Source organism: Vidua macroura, chromosome 2 (genome assembly GCF_024509145.1).
Source record: "Vidua macroura isolate BioBank_ID:100142 chromosome 2, ASM2450914v1, whole genome shotgun sequence".
Lineage (NCBI taxonomy): Eukaryota > Metazoa > Chordata > Aves > Passeriformes > Viduidae > Vidua > Vidua macroura.
Genome location: NC_071572.1, coordinates 56,608,098 through 56,626,319, shown reverse-complemented (window position 1 = coordinate 56,626,319; position 18,222 = coordinate 56,608,098). Strand labels below are relative to the sequence as shown.

Sequence of the window (18,222 nt, the reverse complement as noted above, 5' to 3'; positions counted from 1 at the left end):
CTGTTGACTAAGTAACATTTACTGTTACTTGGCAGTTTTCATTTGCAAGTGACCTGTGCTTGAATGTCAATCAATCAGTTAATGTGTCCTGCTCATTTAAGGCTGCTGTGTATGATGCAGTCCCCAGGGAAGCTTTTAGTACAAGAACTGCACCTCTGTAGAAAACACAAGTTTATTGGATTTTGCATACCTTAAGCTTAGACTAAAAAACTCAGGTGTTTCATGTCAGCCTTTGTATGTCACAGTAAGGGACATATAAAATAACCTCCATGCTCACTGTTTTGAAATTCTCTAGTCACTTTACCCACTGTTTAACATGTAGTATTATTTTAACTTTCCACTACTATTTAAAAAAAAATCTGTAATAAAAGGATACAACACACTTTCAAATCAGCTTGTTGCTTTTATGTTATGGTCACATTATATTGTGTAGACAATATTTAAAATTACTCATTACATACTATGAAATTGAATAGAAATTTCAGTAAACCATTTTGAATTATAGAAGAATATGTCTATGTTTTGGTTTTTCCTTGAGGCTTTAACTAAATTGTAACTACTTTACATGCATTTTTGTTGTATAGAGTCCTTCTACCTTGTATGTACTAAGTACTGTCACTACCTATCTCAGCTCAGGAAATGTTTATTCATTTAGAAAAGGGGCAAAGGACAGCCCTTAGGAGGAAATGTTTTGAGTCTAAGTCAAACCTAATATTCTGCCACCTAGGAAAGTATTACCATGCCCAATCTAGTCATGAAGCCATTCCTGTTTTTTTGTTTTTTTTTTCTGCTGGAACAGTTACTTTAATTTAATTAATATAATGTTACAGAATATTAAATAAGGTGATTTATAGTGAATTAGGTTAGAGTTTTATGTTCATTTTTCTGTAATGGTGTGTACAAGGGAGTAAACATTCAGTGGTCATCAAACTGTTCAGTCATTTTGTGTCTAATTAACATTAGGAAGAGACCTAAGAGCTTAGGTTGGGCATATGAAGAGTGGAAGCCTGAGCATTTTACTACCAGAAGAGAAGAGGGAAATTAAGTATGTTGTGAACAAAGACAATTAATTAATTAATTTGGAAGTTAAATCTTTCTAGATGATAGGAAGTCTGTAAAGTTGATATTATACAGAAGTGGAAAAGTGTAATGAAACTATTTAGTGAAAAGTTACAGATGTAAAGAAAAACAGTATTTTCATGTCTCATGTGTAAAGAAGAAATAAAGAGGTACTTCTAACTTTAAAGGTGTTATTCTAACAAAACAAAATTAATTATCCAAGATTTAAAGTCATCTTTGCATTTTTAAAAAGAAAATGCATATTTATGAAACTCTTGTGTCTTTCTGAGTAGTATATATTTACATATTAATGCAGTAAAAATGTAACAGGTTTCAAAGTAATATATTATAGAGTAAGATGTACTTTTACCAAGATCATATTCAAGCTAAGCCATGCTTGTGCCATGCTAAAAAACAAGAACACTAGGTCATATTAATAAAGCAAATGTGACTTCTATAAGTTATGCTATGTCAAATATATGTAAAAATTGAGCTAGATTCTTATTGGGCAATTTTGTAAATTAAATTGATAAAAATTCTGTGACCTACTACTAATAATGTGATGCTGGAAAGGGTTTTTATAAAAAAATAAACCAGGCAAAATTGACATTTTAATTTTAACTTGCCATCTTGTGTATTATTATGAAAGTTGATACATTTGCTGTCAGGTATCAGCATTCATTATTTCTAGTGGTAACATTCCGTTCCATGGGAATGTGTGAGAGCTTGAGTTCACAGTCCCACCAGGCCCATGCACACACTAGGCTCGTGGACACAAGCAAGAGAATGACACCTTTGCAGCTACCCACATGGCACAAAATTGCTCATGTAAACATGAATCCCTTTAATGGGTTTATGTTTTCCTTTTCCATCAGGTTTAAAGTCTGCTAGCAGATCTCATATCCAGTCACCAACACGCACACACCCATGTGAGTCTGTCCTGGCCAGGAGACCCCTGACCCCTGTGGTACCTACCTCAGACACTTCTGGTCCAGTTTTTTGGCTGATACAGCCTGGAGCTGGTAGGAGGGTTACATAAATGTACTTTATATAAATCTGGCCACTGTGTGAGCCCAGACCTGGGGTCTCCCTGGCAGATGGCCTTCAAGACCCATTCTCTCTGGTGTTCAGCTGCCAGGTCTTCCTTGTCCCAGTTACCAGCTTGTCCTACCTCAAATTTGCCAGTTTAAAAACGTGTCCCCTCACATATACAACAGAGAATTTAGAGAGAGAAGTTAATAAGGAGATGAGACAGGTTACAGTGATCACATGCAGGATTGTATTGACCAGGAACCTACTTACTTGCAGCTCTCCTAATCTCATTTCTTTATTTTCCCCGGGTTCATCTTCATTTCTCCTCTCCTTTTGCTCTTCACCTAAACAACCCATTAAAAATTCTATGTTTGCCTAAAAAGCTCATAATTCCATAAAAAGTTTCATAGATACCCAAAGCTTCCTTCCTCTCCAGCAGGCCATAGCATGTTTCCTCTTTTTAGTGATATTCATTATAATCTTGTCTTTATTCTCATCAGTTAAGAGTTTTGGTTGAAGCTCTTAAAGGTGACGCTTGAGCAGGTCCTGTTATGGCTCACTGATCAGAATCTCCAGAGGCCTGGGCTTTGCTACATTTCTTGTTATCTACATTTTGCCAGCTGTGTTCATTTTATCAATTCTGTTTCTTGCCTTTTCTTTTTTCTCCTGAGTAAGTGTTAACAAGGTATTTTTACAGAAAGTTTCAATTCAGATTAGAAGTATTCCGTTTTCCTCCTCATTTTCCTCCCTCCTCCTTTATTCGTCTTGGAATTCTATTTTTCTGTCTTAAATGGGTCTTAGTCAAGTGGGTTGTTGATGTCCATAGGGAGGAATGAGTAATATCCTGGAAATCTGTGCCTGGCTTTTCTCTTGCTCATAGGTGGTTTGGTTCTAAGTACAGCCCAGTCAGTGTAAATTTTCCAATAACTAGGAATTGCACTTCAAATGTGTCTGGTAAATTCTCTGTGTGTACCATTCCATTTCCATGTCACAAAGATGCATACATTTCTGAAGAATACTGTTGTTTTATCAGAGTCTGAAACAGTATTTCTAAAATGTATTTGTGTGAAATATGTTAATTGAGATAATTTTTTTCTTTGTAGAACCAAAATTGCAATTTCAGCCAACACATCAAATACAGCACAAAGTTGTGAATACAGAACAGAATGGCATCAAAGAGAATCATTCAAGACACGTTTCTCGCAATGACATGAGACAACCAAGGAATGAGAAACCCCCTCGTTTTCAAAAGGATTTTCAGAATTCAAGGCAGGCTTTGGAAAGTGGTGGGTTCCCAAGAAACAGAGGTCCTGAAAGGCACAGCTCTTTAGAACACTGGACAGATGAAAAAAATAAAAGTGACAGACATTATCCTAGAAATGATAGGTCAAAGGATTTGGGTTATTCCATATCCACTCACCAGAGTGATATTACTTTCAAAAAAAGGGATAACAACATGCAAAACAGAGTAGGAAAAGGAGTGTCTTTCTCAGAATTCAAGGAAAATTCTGCTGCTCAAGATGTGACAGACAACAATAACCAGAAACGTGGGAAAAGGGAAAACCAAACACACAATTCTGAAAATTTTTGTGATAGGAAGGCACGAACAATAAGTAGCGAAGCCTTTATGGTAAAACGTGAGCAACATTTTGGTGTTAATAATGATTACCAAAATCCCAGTAGGACTGATAATTTTAGTGCTGTACCAAATGGAGATACTGAGCATCATCAGAAAGGAAGACGAGTAGGACCTATCAAATCGTCAGGACCGACTCCAATCCCATCTTTTGATGATAAAATGTTGTATTACAACACCGGTCCCAAAAGGAGAACTGGGCCCATCAAACCAGAGAAAATACTGGAACCATTGAGTCACCTGGAGTATGGAAAAAGTTGGAGACCAGGGGATGAATGTTTTGCTCTTTATTGGGAAGACAACAAGGTATGCCTTTGCCAAATTGTACCTCTAATTGTACCTCTAATGTATCTCCACACATGTGGGAGATATTTAGCACTCTACCACAGAGACATGGCCTTTGTTCATAGATGTGTAGTGTGCTTGTTGTCTAGCTCTGTGCTCTGTTTTTTATATTTATGATGTATGTCACTTACGTTCACTGCACAAAACTTTCTAAGTCCCTAAATCAATACATGTTTCTGCCATGTAGGTGGAGTTTAGGATGTCTTAAGCTCCTCACTGAAGCATTTGACTTAAGTGCCAAAAATTTGAAGGGATGAATATAGGTGCCCATATTCTTTGCTGAGGAACAAAACCAGGATGCTGTGCTATCTAGAATATTTATAATGGTAGGTGTGTAATACCTTTCTGAGAAAGAAGTCAGTAGGCAGCCTTTAGTAGCAAAAAGAAAGAACAAAGTCTGTAGGAATAGGGCTGTAAAAAACCTGCTAGTTTTCTTTCAATCACTACAGAACAGAAACAGCAAAAGGCTTAATTTTGATTTTGATTAGCATTTGTATGCTATCAGCAAAAGAATTTATGGACAAATTAATTATGCTGCATGATAGATCTGCATTACTGATTTTTAAAAGTTTAAATACTTTATTTTTAGCTCTTTTCTCCATTAATAAGATTTCTCTTGCCGCAGGACGTTTTGCTTTCTTCTCCTTTGCTAAGAAAGTTTTAGGCTGTTTTCTTTGATTTGTCATCACTTGTACAAGAGTTGTCTGCCATGCTTTGGGTTTTGCCCCTTTCTGATAATCTGAGAACTACCTTAAATATGGTTGTTCTTTAAGTACATTTTATTCACACCCTTTTCTGCTTTTTAAGAATTTTTTGTTAAGTTTACTTTATTATATTTATTATAAGTGTCTAAGTGTTTTCCTTTTTTTTTTTTTTTTTTTTTTTTTGGTCTGCATTAGCTCAGCAGCATAACTTTATTTTTCTCTTTTTTGTTGGTATGACTAAAACCAATGTTAAACCATGCAGGATTTTTGGTAGTGGCAACATACAGTCAGTTGACGCTCTTAAATAGGAATATGTAGCTTCAGTGGATGGATTAGTGTGAAGTATAATGGCATATTACTGAGTTGTTTCCCATTTTGAGAAGCATACTTGCATTATTCTGAAATGAGATCTTGACATTTTGGAAAGTACAAACCTTGCAAGATAAATACATATTACATAATCCCAGACTGTAACGTATTCAGCAGATTAGAAGGTGTGTTTTGGGCAGTAATTGGTTTCTTGGTAGTTTAAGTAAATGCTGCTACTCACTTCTAAGACAATTCTGCAATGTGATGATAAAATACAGTACTGAGCTTAACCATGTTAGGAGGCAGTGATTTTTGGTTTGTGTTTAGAAAACGGACTTTATGAAGAGGCAGCTTTATAATATTTTCATCATATTTTTATCATGTTTTATTTTGTGATAAGATAGGTATACAAGTACATACATGCAAGCCATATCAGTATGCAGCTAATAAGCACTTACAGATGTATATTTTAAGTAAACATCTTAAAATAGCATTTCTCTGTATACAGCAGCATTTGTGTTAGTGATGAACTTGTTCTGCTTTCAGAGAGATGAAAGCAGGTCTTTTAAATGTTCAGTCTACTTAAATAAGCTGCGTATCTTCTCAATGAGTATTCTAAATACATTCTGCCATGTCCTTGGAGTCTGTCATGTGGAATTTTAAGATATTTGGTTTCATAACTGGTACAAATTTGAAACAAAATAAAATACTGACTAAGACTAAGTATATATACACACACACGCAGACATATATGAAAAGGAAGTTGTTAAGTATTTGTGGTCTTTCTGGTTGTATTTTGTGACCTTTGAAAATTTCTCTTTTAAGTTCTACCGAGCAGAAATCGAAGCTCTCCATTCCTCTGGGACAACTGCTGTTGTTAAATTCAGTGATTATGGAAATTATGAAGAAGTGCTTCTCAGCAACATCAGGCCTGTTCATGCAGACACATGGGTATGTGATAACAAATTGTATTAAAAAATATAAACTACATAGTCTGTACAAAATATGTAACTCTTAACTAATTAATGCCTACTCATGCAAAGAACGCTACCTACATGTGTAGAAAAATAGTTGCGAAGTACACGCACAAAATCTCAGATTTTAGTTGTCTATATGAAACCTGATAGATGTGTATTATGATGTGATATTCTTCCTGTAAAATAAATTTCAATTGTATTTTTTGAAAATGAATAATTGATCTGTCAGCCAAACAGTTTTATGCATGTTTTCTCTCTTAAAAGTTGTTACTTACTCTATTCAACCCAATTTTTTGTTTTATTTCATGTACATTGTATGTTGTTCTGTAAGGGTTAGGAAACAGTCATTTAAAACATATGTTCTGAAGCTTTTCACTACACGTGTATGTATGACTAAAAATACACATCTGTATCCCTTTATTTTGTATCATGATTTTATTCTTGTTTCAATGATTTCTTCTTTGCCAAATATTGTAGTGGTCACGTATGCATCAAAATCTGTTTTATGAAGTTTAGAATGTATTAGCCTTACGGAAGTTGGAAATTTCAAAAGGCTTTACTAGTGAATATCATGGAAGCAGAGATACATTTTCATTAAAAAAATATCAGGAATGCACAATTCTTTGCTGTTTACTCTTGCTATAAAAGGCTGCGCAAAAAATATACATCTGTATATTGATTCCTTAATGATAAGTTGACTGTGCTTATGTTAAGTTATTTTGGGTCATAGAACCATGTTACTACTGCTGCAGAGGCTGAACAGTCAACTCCTGTTTCTTCCCAGTGGTCTTTTAACATGTATTGTTGCTTCTAGATCTCAGATGCCTCTGAGATGGCCTTTTTGTACTTAAAAAAAATACCTGAAACTCTTTCCAGCTGATGCATTGCTGTTTGTATGAAAATTTACCCTTTTCTCCTGCCTTCTTTTTGTCCTACTAGCTGACCTGTAAGGTGCTAGTTACTTACTGTATGATTGTATTATTTTAACCCTTTTCTGGGTTAATAATTAGACTTTTCTTCATTTGATTACAGTTTTGAGGAGTGGCTTTTATTTTACTTTAAGCCACTGAATGTTAGCTCTCATAGTCTAAGAACTTGGCCTAGTATTAAGACAAAGTTGATCTTGGTAGTGAGGTGCCATTTCCTACTTGATCCTGGTAATGAGGTGGTCATTTTCCCTGCCTCTTCTGCCTATGTCTGATCATGAGTTCTTCCTCATCCCTCTCCTCTCATGTTGGATTGTCAGTCGTGTAGCCACAGGATGAGTTGAATGAAATGGACCACATTTTTGTTCCCCCAGGTTGTCTTATTTTATTTCAGCATTAGCTTGTTAAAGCTGACACAAGGGTGGGACAATGTATGGAGAGGCGATTCTGACAGTAAGTACCATAGTCCTGACATCATGCTGCATCCTAATTGAGTCATTGAGGCTTCCTCTGTTATTACTGGAGACAAAGGAGGAATTTCCAAGGACTTTCAGTCCATTCAAAAGTGAAAAATACCTTTCTCAAGGTTCTTTTTTCTTTCAAGGTAGCCTAGTTGAATTACATAAATTCAAACAATGAAATTTCTGATTATGACAGTTACACAAGATAAATGACAATCAACATCTTCAGAGTAAACATCATTTTAATTAGTTGTTTTCTGACAAATTTTGCTGCTAGAAGGTCCTTGCAGCTATAGGATATTTGCAGAAAAACTTGATTAGGACCCACCTCTTCACTTCTTTGTTTTTGGGTGCTGAGCATAATCCTCATTATGCATTTGCAGTTCTTAATCACCCATTGATACTCAGGTTTGTCTTTTAAGCTGAACACTGTTGACCATTTTTCTTTGTCTCAGTGTTCTTATTATATATGTCTAGTTAGCATGCATGAATGCAAAATAAAGTTATAATGCTGCTTAGTTCTTTGACTTAAGATTCAAGTAACTAGGGTGTATTTCCTCTTTACAGGAGAACAAAACAGATCTTAAACTGACTTCAATAATTACTTTTCTTTTACTGATCAATGCTATTGGCCCCAAGGAGCATGTGTTACTGGAAATATTATGCTGATTTTTATTTCAGTTGTTCCAGATAATTTCCAGAAAGCTAAGTAAAGTCCCTTTTGCAGGTGCTTGGGTCCATCAGTGCTGGTCACTTTTTAAACATCACCTCTTAAGGGCACCAGAGCACGCAATTCAGGTCAGGTGCAAAGGGTTATAGTGAACAGGGTGACATCAGAGTTTTGGTGACCGGTCACTAGTGTGGTTCTGCAGGCTTCATACTCAGCCCTGTGCTCTTCAACATCTTCATTAACGACTTAGACATAGGTCTCAAAGGAGTAAGTTTGCCAATAACGCCAAATTGGAAGGAGCTGTTGACTCCCTTGAGGGCAGAGATGCTCTTCAGAGAGGCCAAGAGAAATCAGAGGCACTCACCAAATGTATGAGGTTGGACAAGTGCTGGATTTTCCACATAGGATGGGGCAACCCTGATCGTGTGTATACAATAGGTAATGAGAGGGTGGAAGCAGTGCTGCAGAAAGGAACCTGGGGGCCCTGTCAGTGGCAAGTTGAGTCATCACTGTGCCCTGACAGCCAGGAGGGCCAACGGTGTCCTGGGGGGTGTCAGATACAGCATCATCAACCACTCAAAGGAGGGGATTGTCCCAATCTACTCTGCAATGGTGTGGCCTCACCTCAAGTCCTGTGTGCACTTTTGGACACCACAATATAGGAAAGACATTAATCTATTCAAGAGCATCCGGAGGAGAGCAGCAAGCGTGATGAAAGGCACTGAGGGGAAGCCATGTGGGGAACAGCTGAGGTACTTTGGTTTGTTCAGCCTGGAGGAGACTGAGGGCAGACCTCATTGAGGTCTTCAACATCTTTATGAGGGGAAGGTACCTATCTCTTCACTCTTGTGACCAGTGACAGAACCCAAGGAAGCGGCATGAAATGGCATGATTCAGGGGAGGATATCAGGAAAAGATTTTACACCCAAAGGGTAGTTGAACACTAAAACAGGCTCCACAGGGAAGTGGTTGCAGCACCAAGCCTGACAGAGTTCAAGAAGTATTTGCACAATGCAGTCATGCACGTGATGTGATTCTTGGGATGACCTGTGCAGGGCAAGGAGTTGGACTCGATGATCATTGTCGGTCCCTTCCATTCAGCATACTCTGTGATTACACTATTCTTCAGTTTTCTTAACTGTACTGAAAACTTGTAGAAATACACTGTGAGTTCTAATTCAGACTCCTTTTTGAAAAAGTTGCTGATACAGAGAGAAGATTTAGTAAACTCTATTAAGGCATAAATTTAGCTTATGTCTTAGAATTGATTATTCTTTATTGTTTGTTTCAGTGCTGTTTGTTTAGTACTCATGTTGAATTTAATTTTTTGTCCAACAAATACAAACAGATGAATGTATGCCACTGGGAGGAAGAAAAAAAAGCAAAGCAAAACATTGCTTGGCTAGTCACTTGAAAGAACAGCCAAAGTACCACAGTGACCTTATTTTGATGACATTACATACTATATAAGCACCTCAGCTTCTGGTCTGCTTTTGGCAACCTTTATAAGTAATTTTTGGTTTGTTTGGTTTTTTGGTGGGTTTTTTTGCTTTGTTTTGTTTTCTCTTAACTGTAGATCAACTCTGCCTCATATTCTCAGAATACATTGTGCTTACCACCTTAATGAAAAAAGTATAATAATTGATTGTGTACTGTCCATTACCCAGTTTGCTCAGAGTTCTTGTAAGTTTTCAGTCTGTCTGACACCTTACATGCAGCTATTTATCTTTCTGATGGCTAGAAGATAAAGCTGAATTTTACATTAGGTAAACAAAAAAGGTAGTGGTTTTTTTTTTTCTTCAATACACATACAATAGCAATATAAATAGATTTAAGAACACTCGAACTGCTAATTGTTTTTCTTAGTGCCTGAAAAATATGTCCTAGGTATGCAATTCATAGATATTTTAAATAATAAAACTGCATTTGAGTTCCACTATTCTAGAGTTCATATAAGTGTCCTGTATGTAACACTACAATACTGTATTCCACTAGTTCCCTCAATGTAGCAGGGGTCACTTAATTAAAGTATTTTAATCTAAATAAATAAAAAAAAAGTCACTGAAATACTATTGTAGAAGTAAGAACTACTTGTTTTTTCTTGTAAACAATGTAAAATTATACTAACAACTGAAAAGCATTGAAAGGACCTTCCTGAATCACTTAATAATTTGTTCTGTGGAAAAAAAAAATAAAGATAATACTTTAAACTCTAAGTCTTAATTTTATTCTCTGTTTTGTAGGATATTTTCCCTTAATAAATTATGAAAAGGTACAGTCTGTTTATCTTACGACATTTTCCCCCAAAGCCAAATAAGTCTTTGCTTTGTTTTCCATTCTCTATTTCCTTAGTAATGTCATAGGCTTTTTTCCATCCTATTTACACTACAATTACCTTTTTTTTGTTTTCTACTGACATAGAAATAAAGGAAATAAAGGAAATAAAGGAAATAAAGGAAATAAAGGAAATAAAGATTCTAGCATTCCCTATGTATGTATGTATGTTTGTAGTTTCACTTATATATGTTATAGCCTTAACTGCTTGTTCTCTAAACAAGCTGGAATTCTTACAGTTATTCTAATTCCTTAAGCATTCCAGTTATGAAGTGAAGGCTATAGTTTAGCTTAGTTTTCTCTTCCTGCAGTGTCTTGCAATGTATTTCTGCATTAAGATAAAAGAAGGCAAAAAATATTAAGGCATAAATATTATACATATTCCTGTTTTTTTCTAGAGTTTGTGTTGTTCTGTGGAGACTGAAAATCCACTGTGGAGGTTTTCTCAACTCATTTCTCCAGTAAGGAATGAGCTGAAGAAGAAAAATAACAGGATCTTGGATTCCAGTTAATTCTTGCTGGCAGACAGTTCAGAGTTCAAGTTTGATAACATTGTGTCTTGTCCCAGAGCTTTAAGAGCTTCTCCGTGTGTTGAATTACCTTAAACTGTAATTCAGGGCTTGATCATAGCTTTCCGTTTCAGGTAAGTGAAGAGGTAAACTCCTATTAGTTTTCTAAAGGTGCTGGAACCTCCCTCCAGGAGTGTAAAGAGCAGTGCTGAAAACCACTAAATGGTAAAGGTTTACAGCTGCTTCTTTAAGCTGGAGAAGACTTTTGCCTACTTGTTTTATGGAGGTGTTAAACCCATTCAAATGTCTTTATGACAGGCTAATAACTACGTGAAGGATTGGGTGTTGTTTCTTTGTGGCCCTTAAGCCTGGATGCCCTTGGCATCACACCATGGTCTTTTTGTGTTGTGTGTAAAGCAGGAAGTCTTTCCCACTGAATAATTAAGTAGGTGCAGTAGATACATGTGTCCTGGTTGGATGTCTTATCTAGCTTCTTTCCTCACTGACTGGACAAAAACCAAGGCTGGTTAAAGAGAATGGTACAACAGTCTACGTAATCAGTTCTAAGATTCCTGTAGAAAAAATGTCCCTGAGTATTGCATCAGAGAAGACTTTGATGTCTTTAATTCTTTGGCTTCTGTACTGTTAGGAAAATCTCTAGAATAATTGTACAGTTCAAAATAATTCAGTGACTCAATTCATTAAATGAAGGTTGAGTGTTTTGGACTACTCATCTTCCTGAGTGATGGTGGACATTTGTTGAAATTAATCTAAAACATTACTAGTGTGACTTTAGTTTCCACAAAAGGCTGTATTTTGGCTTTAAGAAAGCACTTGAGATGTAGGCAGTAATTTTGTTGGGTTGTGCCTGAATTTCCATCTTGTCAAGATACGGTGATTTACCTGTCCTCCTAGGCTGAAAAATTACTTTTCTTAGTCTACCTTAAACTTTTTTTTTCTTACCTGAGACTTTTTGTACTCACTGGAAATATTGCCTTAAATTCCATTGCATCTTTTACAGTACACCATCATACATGCCCTACAAACAGTTAACCTTCAGGTTCTCTCAGGATAATTCTTTATATAATGATTTATTTCCCCAGCCTTCTTTTAAGGGGAATTATTTTGAGAGAAACTTTTTGGAAAACACTTGCCAGGCCTGGCTAACGGCTAGTAAATGTTTTTCTTTAGCACCTTATCCTCTGAGAAGCTACATAGTTTTTCAGACTTTAACTTGTATCCATGTTGGAATATAGACAGATACTCACAATTTTGCTATTCCTCTGAAAGTTACTAGCCCTTAGGTGAAACATGGTAACTGACATTGAAAGGTGGGTAAAGAACTGCATTTTACTTTTTAATAAACTTAAAGGAGGCGAATTTCAATTGAAGAGGTAATTTCTACCAAGTGGGCATAAACCAGGGGCTTTCAATTTTATGGTTGTATCAAGGCATTGTAAAATATATTTAAGTCTTCACCTTGAACATTCCATATTCATCAGACTGTGAAATATTGTTACTAATTATTACCAGCTTTACAATTCAGATTAAGGACATATTCTTCTTGGGGTTTACAATTATTAAAAATAGCCATGACAGTTGAAGAAGCACTCTTGGAACATTACAGTGTTCCTCTCATTCTCCCATTGTTATTAATTGTAATTGCATATAATGACAATTCATTATTTGGAGACTGCATATGGGTTTCTTCCTTGGGTTATTTTGAGACTATTCGTCACTAAACATCTTCCTTTAAACTGAGCTGCAATTTTGATTTGAGATAGCATAGCTTTACCTGGTTAAAGTATTGTTTTTGATCCTGCTCTAGTGTGATTAAAGTTCTTCAGAATTTAATTTTGAGAATTCTGAAATTTTTTTGCTTGGATTTCTCTGTATTGCCTGTGTTGAGATTGCAGATGTTGAGTAAAAGAAGTTAGTTGTGTAAAAATACGTGGACTGTTCTTGCCATCACTATTTCTATCCTGATTTCTCAGTCTTCTTCACTTTCCCATGTTTTGAGTTTGTCCACGTGTAATTAATTCAAAGGACTTTAATTAAAGAGGAAATGAGAGGAATTGGTGTAGTACTCCTGACTGATTGCTTTCTAAGGAAGGGAGACATGATACTGTTGGTTTGGTATTGCAGAATAGAAGTGATGATGAATATAATTTGTGGAGTATGTGGGGTATGTGTGTGTGATTCCAGATCTTATTCCTATGTATGCAGCACATGTTCAATAGATATGTTACTTAATGTACTTAATGAAGTTTCCTTATACAGCAGTGGTTAATATCTGGAATGCTTGAGTATTTCTCTTCCTTGTTTGATGACTTACAGGTGTTATCAGTAATAATATCTAAAAAAAGAATTCTTTTATAATACAAGAACTAAAAAAAAGCAGTTTACTGTGAAGGCAGTTTTTTTCAGCGAGGTGATTTGTTTTTCATCATAAATGCTAGAACATAGGAAACTACTCTTCTAGGCTGTTTTTTGGGTGGATAAGGGGAGAAGGAGGGAGGTTGGGGGAGTTGGGTTGTTGTATGTTTTTTGTGGGTTCTGTTTTCTAGTGTTGAAGAGATCTTTGCCAAAGGGGGGCACATGTTTCTCTAATGAGAGTGAGAGTTGATTAATAAGAAAGCAATAAATAGATGATGGCTATATAAAGGGACTTTTTATCCATGTTTTATGTGTTCAGTGTGTATGTCACACATATTGAACATCAAGCATGATAGGATCTTCTAACTTCCCACCTTAGAACATTTGGTTATGCAGGCAGATACCAGGGACTATCTCATTGCTCAATTCAGATTCTCCTATGCTTATGAAGCCTACTTATAATGGGTCTTTTCTTTTTGTGGGGTTGTTTTTTTTTTTTTTTTTTTTTTTTTTTTTTCCCCTTTGGTACCTATTTGGAAGTGTTGCAGGTTTGCATAGTTATGTAATAATTTCCTATTTGATGAATTTATTCCTTCTCTTCATCTCTTTTCTGATGTGGTCATTTTTGTTCTTCCTCTAGACTATATGTTCTCATATAGGACATCCACTGTGGGTCACAAGGCATATAGGAGCAAATGAAAGCAGTGGTGTTTAGTTATTGCCATACTCCTTGTTCCTTTCTTGACAGAGCTCCCCCAGTGTCCGGTTTCAATATAGGACACTGCTGAAGAATGTTCTTGAATGTTTACAACTGACAGTAAAATTTTACAAGATATTGGATGCAGACTTGTGGGGTTTCTCTTCTTGCTTGCATTCCTTCCTGGCCTATTCCAATCTCGCTTCTTTTCCCTATACAAATAATCAGCCTCTTTTTGATGATGTCAGACACACGTTAGGTTACATCAGCAATCCTCATAGCTGGGCATTTCAATTATGATGTGATGGAAATCACATCATAAGTCACAGAGTTTCATCAGTGCCTGTGGGTGAGGAATGAAGCTGAGTCCCCACTGAGAGAGCTGAATCTTCCACAGATTCAGTTCAGTTGAAGGAGAGAGCTACACAATAAAAGTTCATCACTCAACCTGGAAATGGACTTCCTTCCATATCAAAGTGGGAAGGGAAGTACTTGTGAATGTGAGTAAATTGGTTCTATGGGGTTATTATGCAGTAGTTTTACTTTTTTTTATACATGGAAAATTTTGTAGGTTTTTTTTTTATTATTTTATTCTTAACTTATTGTGTAAGATGTAAAAATTATTGCAGATTGGATATCACAGTTTTATGATAATAGAATTGCTTAGTTTGGAAAAGGCCTTGAAGATCATCAAGTAAAATCATTAGTCTAGCACTGTCAATTCAATCACTAAACTATATCCCTAAATTCCACATCTACAGGTCTTTTAAATACTTCTAGAGATGATGACTCAGTCACTTCCCTGGACAGCCTAATCCAAGGCCTGACCAAGGCTTCTATGAAGATATTTTTCCTTATATCCAATCTAAACCTCCCTTGGCACAGAGCTTCAGGTGATTTCCTCTTGTCTTAATACTCATTACTTGGGAGAGGAGCCTGACCCCCACATTGCTACAACCTCCTTCAAAGTAACTGTGGAGAGTGATAAGGTCTCCCCTCAGCCTCGTTTTTTTTCAGGCTAAGCATAACCCCAGCTTCTCAGGCTGCTCCTCAGAGGACTTGTGCTCCAGACCTTTCACCAGCCCTGTTGTCTTTCTCTGCACATGCTCCAGCACCTCAATGTCTTTCTTGGAATGCAGGGCCCAGAAATGGACAAAGCACTTGAGGTGTGGCCTCACCAGTGCCCAGTACAAGGGGCCAATCAGTGCCCTGGTCCTGCTGGCCACACTATTGCTCATACAGGCCAGGATGCCATTGGCCCTCTTGTCCACCTGGGCACAGTTGGATCATGTTCAGCCACTATCAGCCAGCACCCCCAGGGCCTTTTCCACTGAGCAGCTTTCCAGCCACTCTACCGCCAGCCTGTGGAGCTGCCTGGGGCTGTTGTGATCCAAGTGCAGGACCTGGCACTTGGCCTTGTTTAACCTCTTAAAATTTGTCTCAGCCCATCCAGATCCTTTGTAGAGTCCTCCTACCCTCCAGCAGATCAGTGCTCCCACCCAGCATGGGGTCATCCAGCCTGACTGAGGGTGCACTTGATCCCCTCATCCAGATCACTGATAAATACATAAAGCAGAACTGGTCCCAGTACTGAGCCCTGGGGAACACCATTTGTGACTAGCCACCAACTGTTCTATCCTGTGGCAGTATAAAAAGTTCCTAATGTTTTTAAACATATTTTGCCCATCATCATCTTTTGAACCTGTTGTAGAACTTGAAGGATTACATGGTTTATTTTTTTAAGTCATGATTATTAACTAAAATATAGGTGCAATTCAGCAAGTTTTAATTTAAAATATAAAGCATACAAGGTGTAAGAAATGTAGAAGTCCTGACATTCAAGTTAAGACACTCTCTTTTTTATGGGGCTGTTCTGTGTTGTTTCATGGGTAGATTCTGTTTCAAGACTCTTTTAAATTGTTGTGTCCTTGCACTACCTGTATGCAGTTTTGTTTTGGTTTTTAATTAGGTGTTGGTTTATATATATATTTCTTGAGAATTTTTCTGTATATTTATGGAAATAAATTTTGCCATGTTTAACTTCCTATTTTTTTTGTGTGCAGTCATTCACAAATAAATTCAAATAGGTGTTTGTTTACTAAATATACACCTGTGTGGGACTTGGGGGATTCGTATGTCAAATTCTGTCATGGGTGAGGTTGTGCACACAGCCTTCTTTTTCATGTAAAATGTGACCAAAACTCTCTTATTCCCTGTTAAGATATTGATAGTGATTTTATGTCCTAACAGGGAAGCATTAGATAATTTCTCATGGTATAACTGAGTGTTTTCTTTCTGAAATTTATGTTGGCAGGATTTTCTGTTTACATGCTAAAACAGGTTCAGCAATACAGCAAATACTTCCCCCTTCTTTTCACCCTTCTATGGACTTGTATGATTTTTCTCAGAAGTGCACTTTGTGCAGAGAAACTGAGTCCTGATATTTTTCCCCAGTCTGTGCAAGTATTCTTTTTTGCTGTAGTTTAGGACTGTCTGTATTACCAGCCTGGCAAAAACACTTCCAATTTGTGGCTGTTTTCTGGATGAATGGAGAAAATCTGATGTGTCCATTGATTCTGTGTTAATTTATATAGAATGTCTCACTTTAGTGTATGAACTTTTCTTGTAGAAATTGAAAGTAAACCTTTATATATTTATAGTTTTATGTTGGTATTGCTCAATGAAGAAACTTTTCACTGGTGAAAGGGATATGGTCTGAATGGCTTAAGTATGTACTTGTAAGGAATTTTTAAAATCCATTACTTTTTCCTGTATTGAGAACACAGTGACAAATTTGCAGGAAAGTATGTCTATTTCCACTCCAACTGTACAGTAAGAGTTGTGTGTTTATTTCCATGTGTGCCAGAGAGAATGACTGCAAGTATGAATAAACTGTGCAATACCCTTAAGGGAAACCAATAAGCCAGCAATATGTCTGTGGGATAGTCATGCCCCAGGCTTACATTATTGTAGTTTTATGGAAATGTAATCGAAAAATTGTCTATTTAGAAAACAAATAAGTGTTTTGTTTCCACAGTTGAATCAATGAAGTAAATGAAATGTCTGATTCCAAGTTAGCTGTTGTGTTGCTTTTAGTTGTCTCAGATTAAGTATGTAATTATTTTCCTTGCCCATCCATTTATTTTCTATTTCTTGATTTTTTTTCTGAAAAATGTACTAATTTTCTGCTGCTTTCTTTCTGATGTTTATTACTTCACTTGAAAATCAGGATGTGTATGGTTTTAGCAGAATCATATAAAAATTAGTTGGTTTTGAAGCTCAGGTTCGTTATATTTTCAGCAGAGGAAACAGGAGACAATTCTCATTAAAATTAATAGTGTATATTAAATTTTTCAGGATTACCAAATAATTTTATTATAAATCTAGTATCTTTAATTGATGTGTAATCAGGCATTAGTTGAAAAATTGCTGGTCCTGAGCATACTTTATAGAATTTTAAAAAACTGGCCAAGAAAATACAAAATTTTCTGAGGTTTGGTTAATGAAAGTCAACAAAATATATTATTATCATTAATTTATTTCAGATGATAAAGAAAAGGCTACTCAGGGAAGGATCATCTTGAAGTTATTATTTGGAACACAGGAAAGCAACAGTTGCTATGGGATAGTTCCATGCCACTTAGTTTTACATACCATAGTTAGGGGCATATTTGCTTGTGATCCATCTGTGTTCAGTGGAGAAAAAGACATATCCTCATAAGGATAATTCCCTTTTTCTAAGTGTAAATAAGGGTAATAATGGGTATATGTTTTATTGTTTAATTTTTAAATGCTGTTACAGCAAGTTTGTTGTAAGGTGGTCAGTAGCTGTTGAAATTGACTGTTCTTGCATTAGGGAAATAGTAACTGGTTTTCTGTCTTGGATAAAAGGCTTTGTACAGAGCTTGTTTGTGTAGTACATCAAAATCTCATAGAATTTGAGAAACAGTGAAGGAGAAAGACATCACTAGTATAGTAGATTAAAACATTTTGTAAATGGGTAGAGATCATTCTGGCTGCATATAGAATGGCAACAAACAGTAATTGTGTAGTTTCAGTTCAAAATCACAGGGTGTTTTTCGTAAATCATACCATACCACATAGCAACTCAATTTTATCCCTTTGAGGACAATTAAATTTCCTAATAGTTGCCATGATACATTTGACATTTCCATTTCTATCACCAC

The 18,222-nt window shown here is 36.2% G+C and overlaps 1 protein-coding gene across 3 annotated transcripts in view; it reads left to right on the top strand.

Annotated features, from left to right (window-relative positions):
- Window positions 1-18,222, top strand: part of TDRD3 (tudor domain containing 3) — a 90,503-nt gene that overhangs the window by 62,557 nt on the left and 9,724 nt on the right. For all 3 annotated transcript variants that reach the window (XM_053969982.1, XM_053969983.1, XM_053969981.1), the window contains 2 exons: window positions 3,195-4,033; window positions 5,911-6,036. In XM_053969982.1, the coding sequence (XP_053825957.1) occupies window positions 3,195-4,033; window positions 5,911-6,036 (965 nt within the window). The remainder of the gene's footprint in view (window positions 1-3,194; window positions 4,034-5,910; window positions 6,037-18,222) is intronic.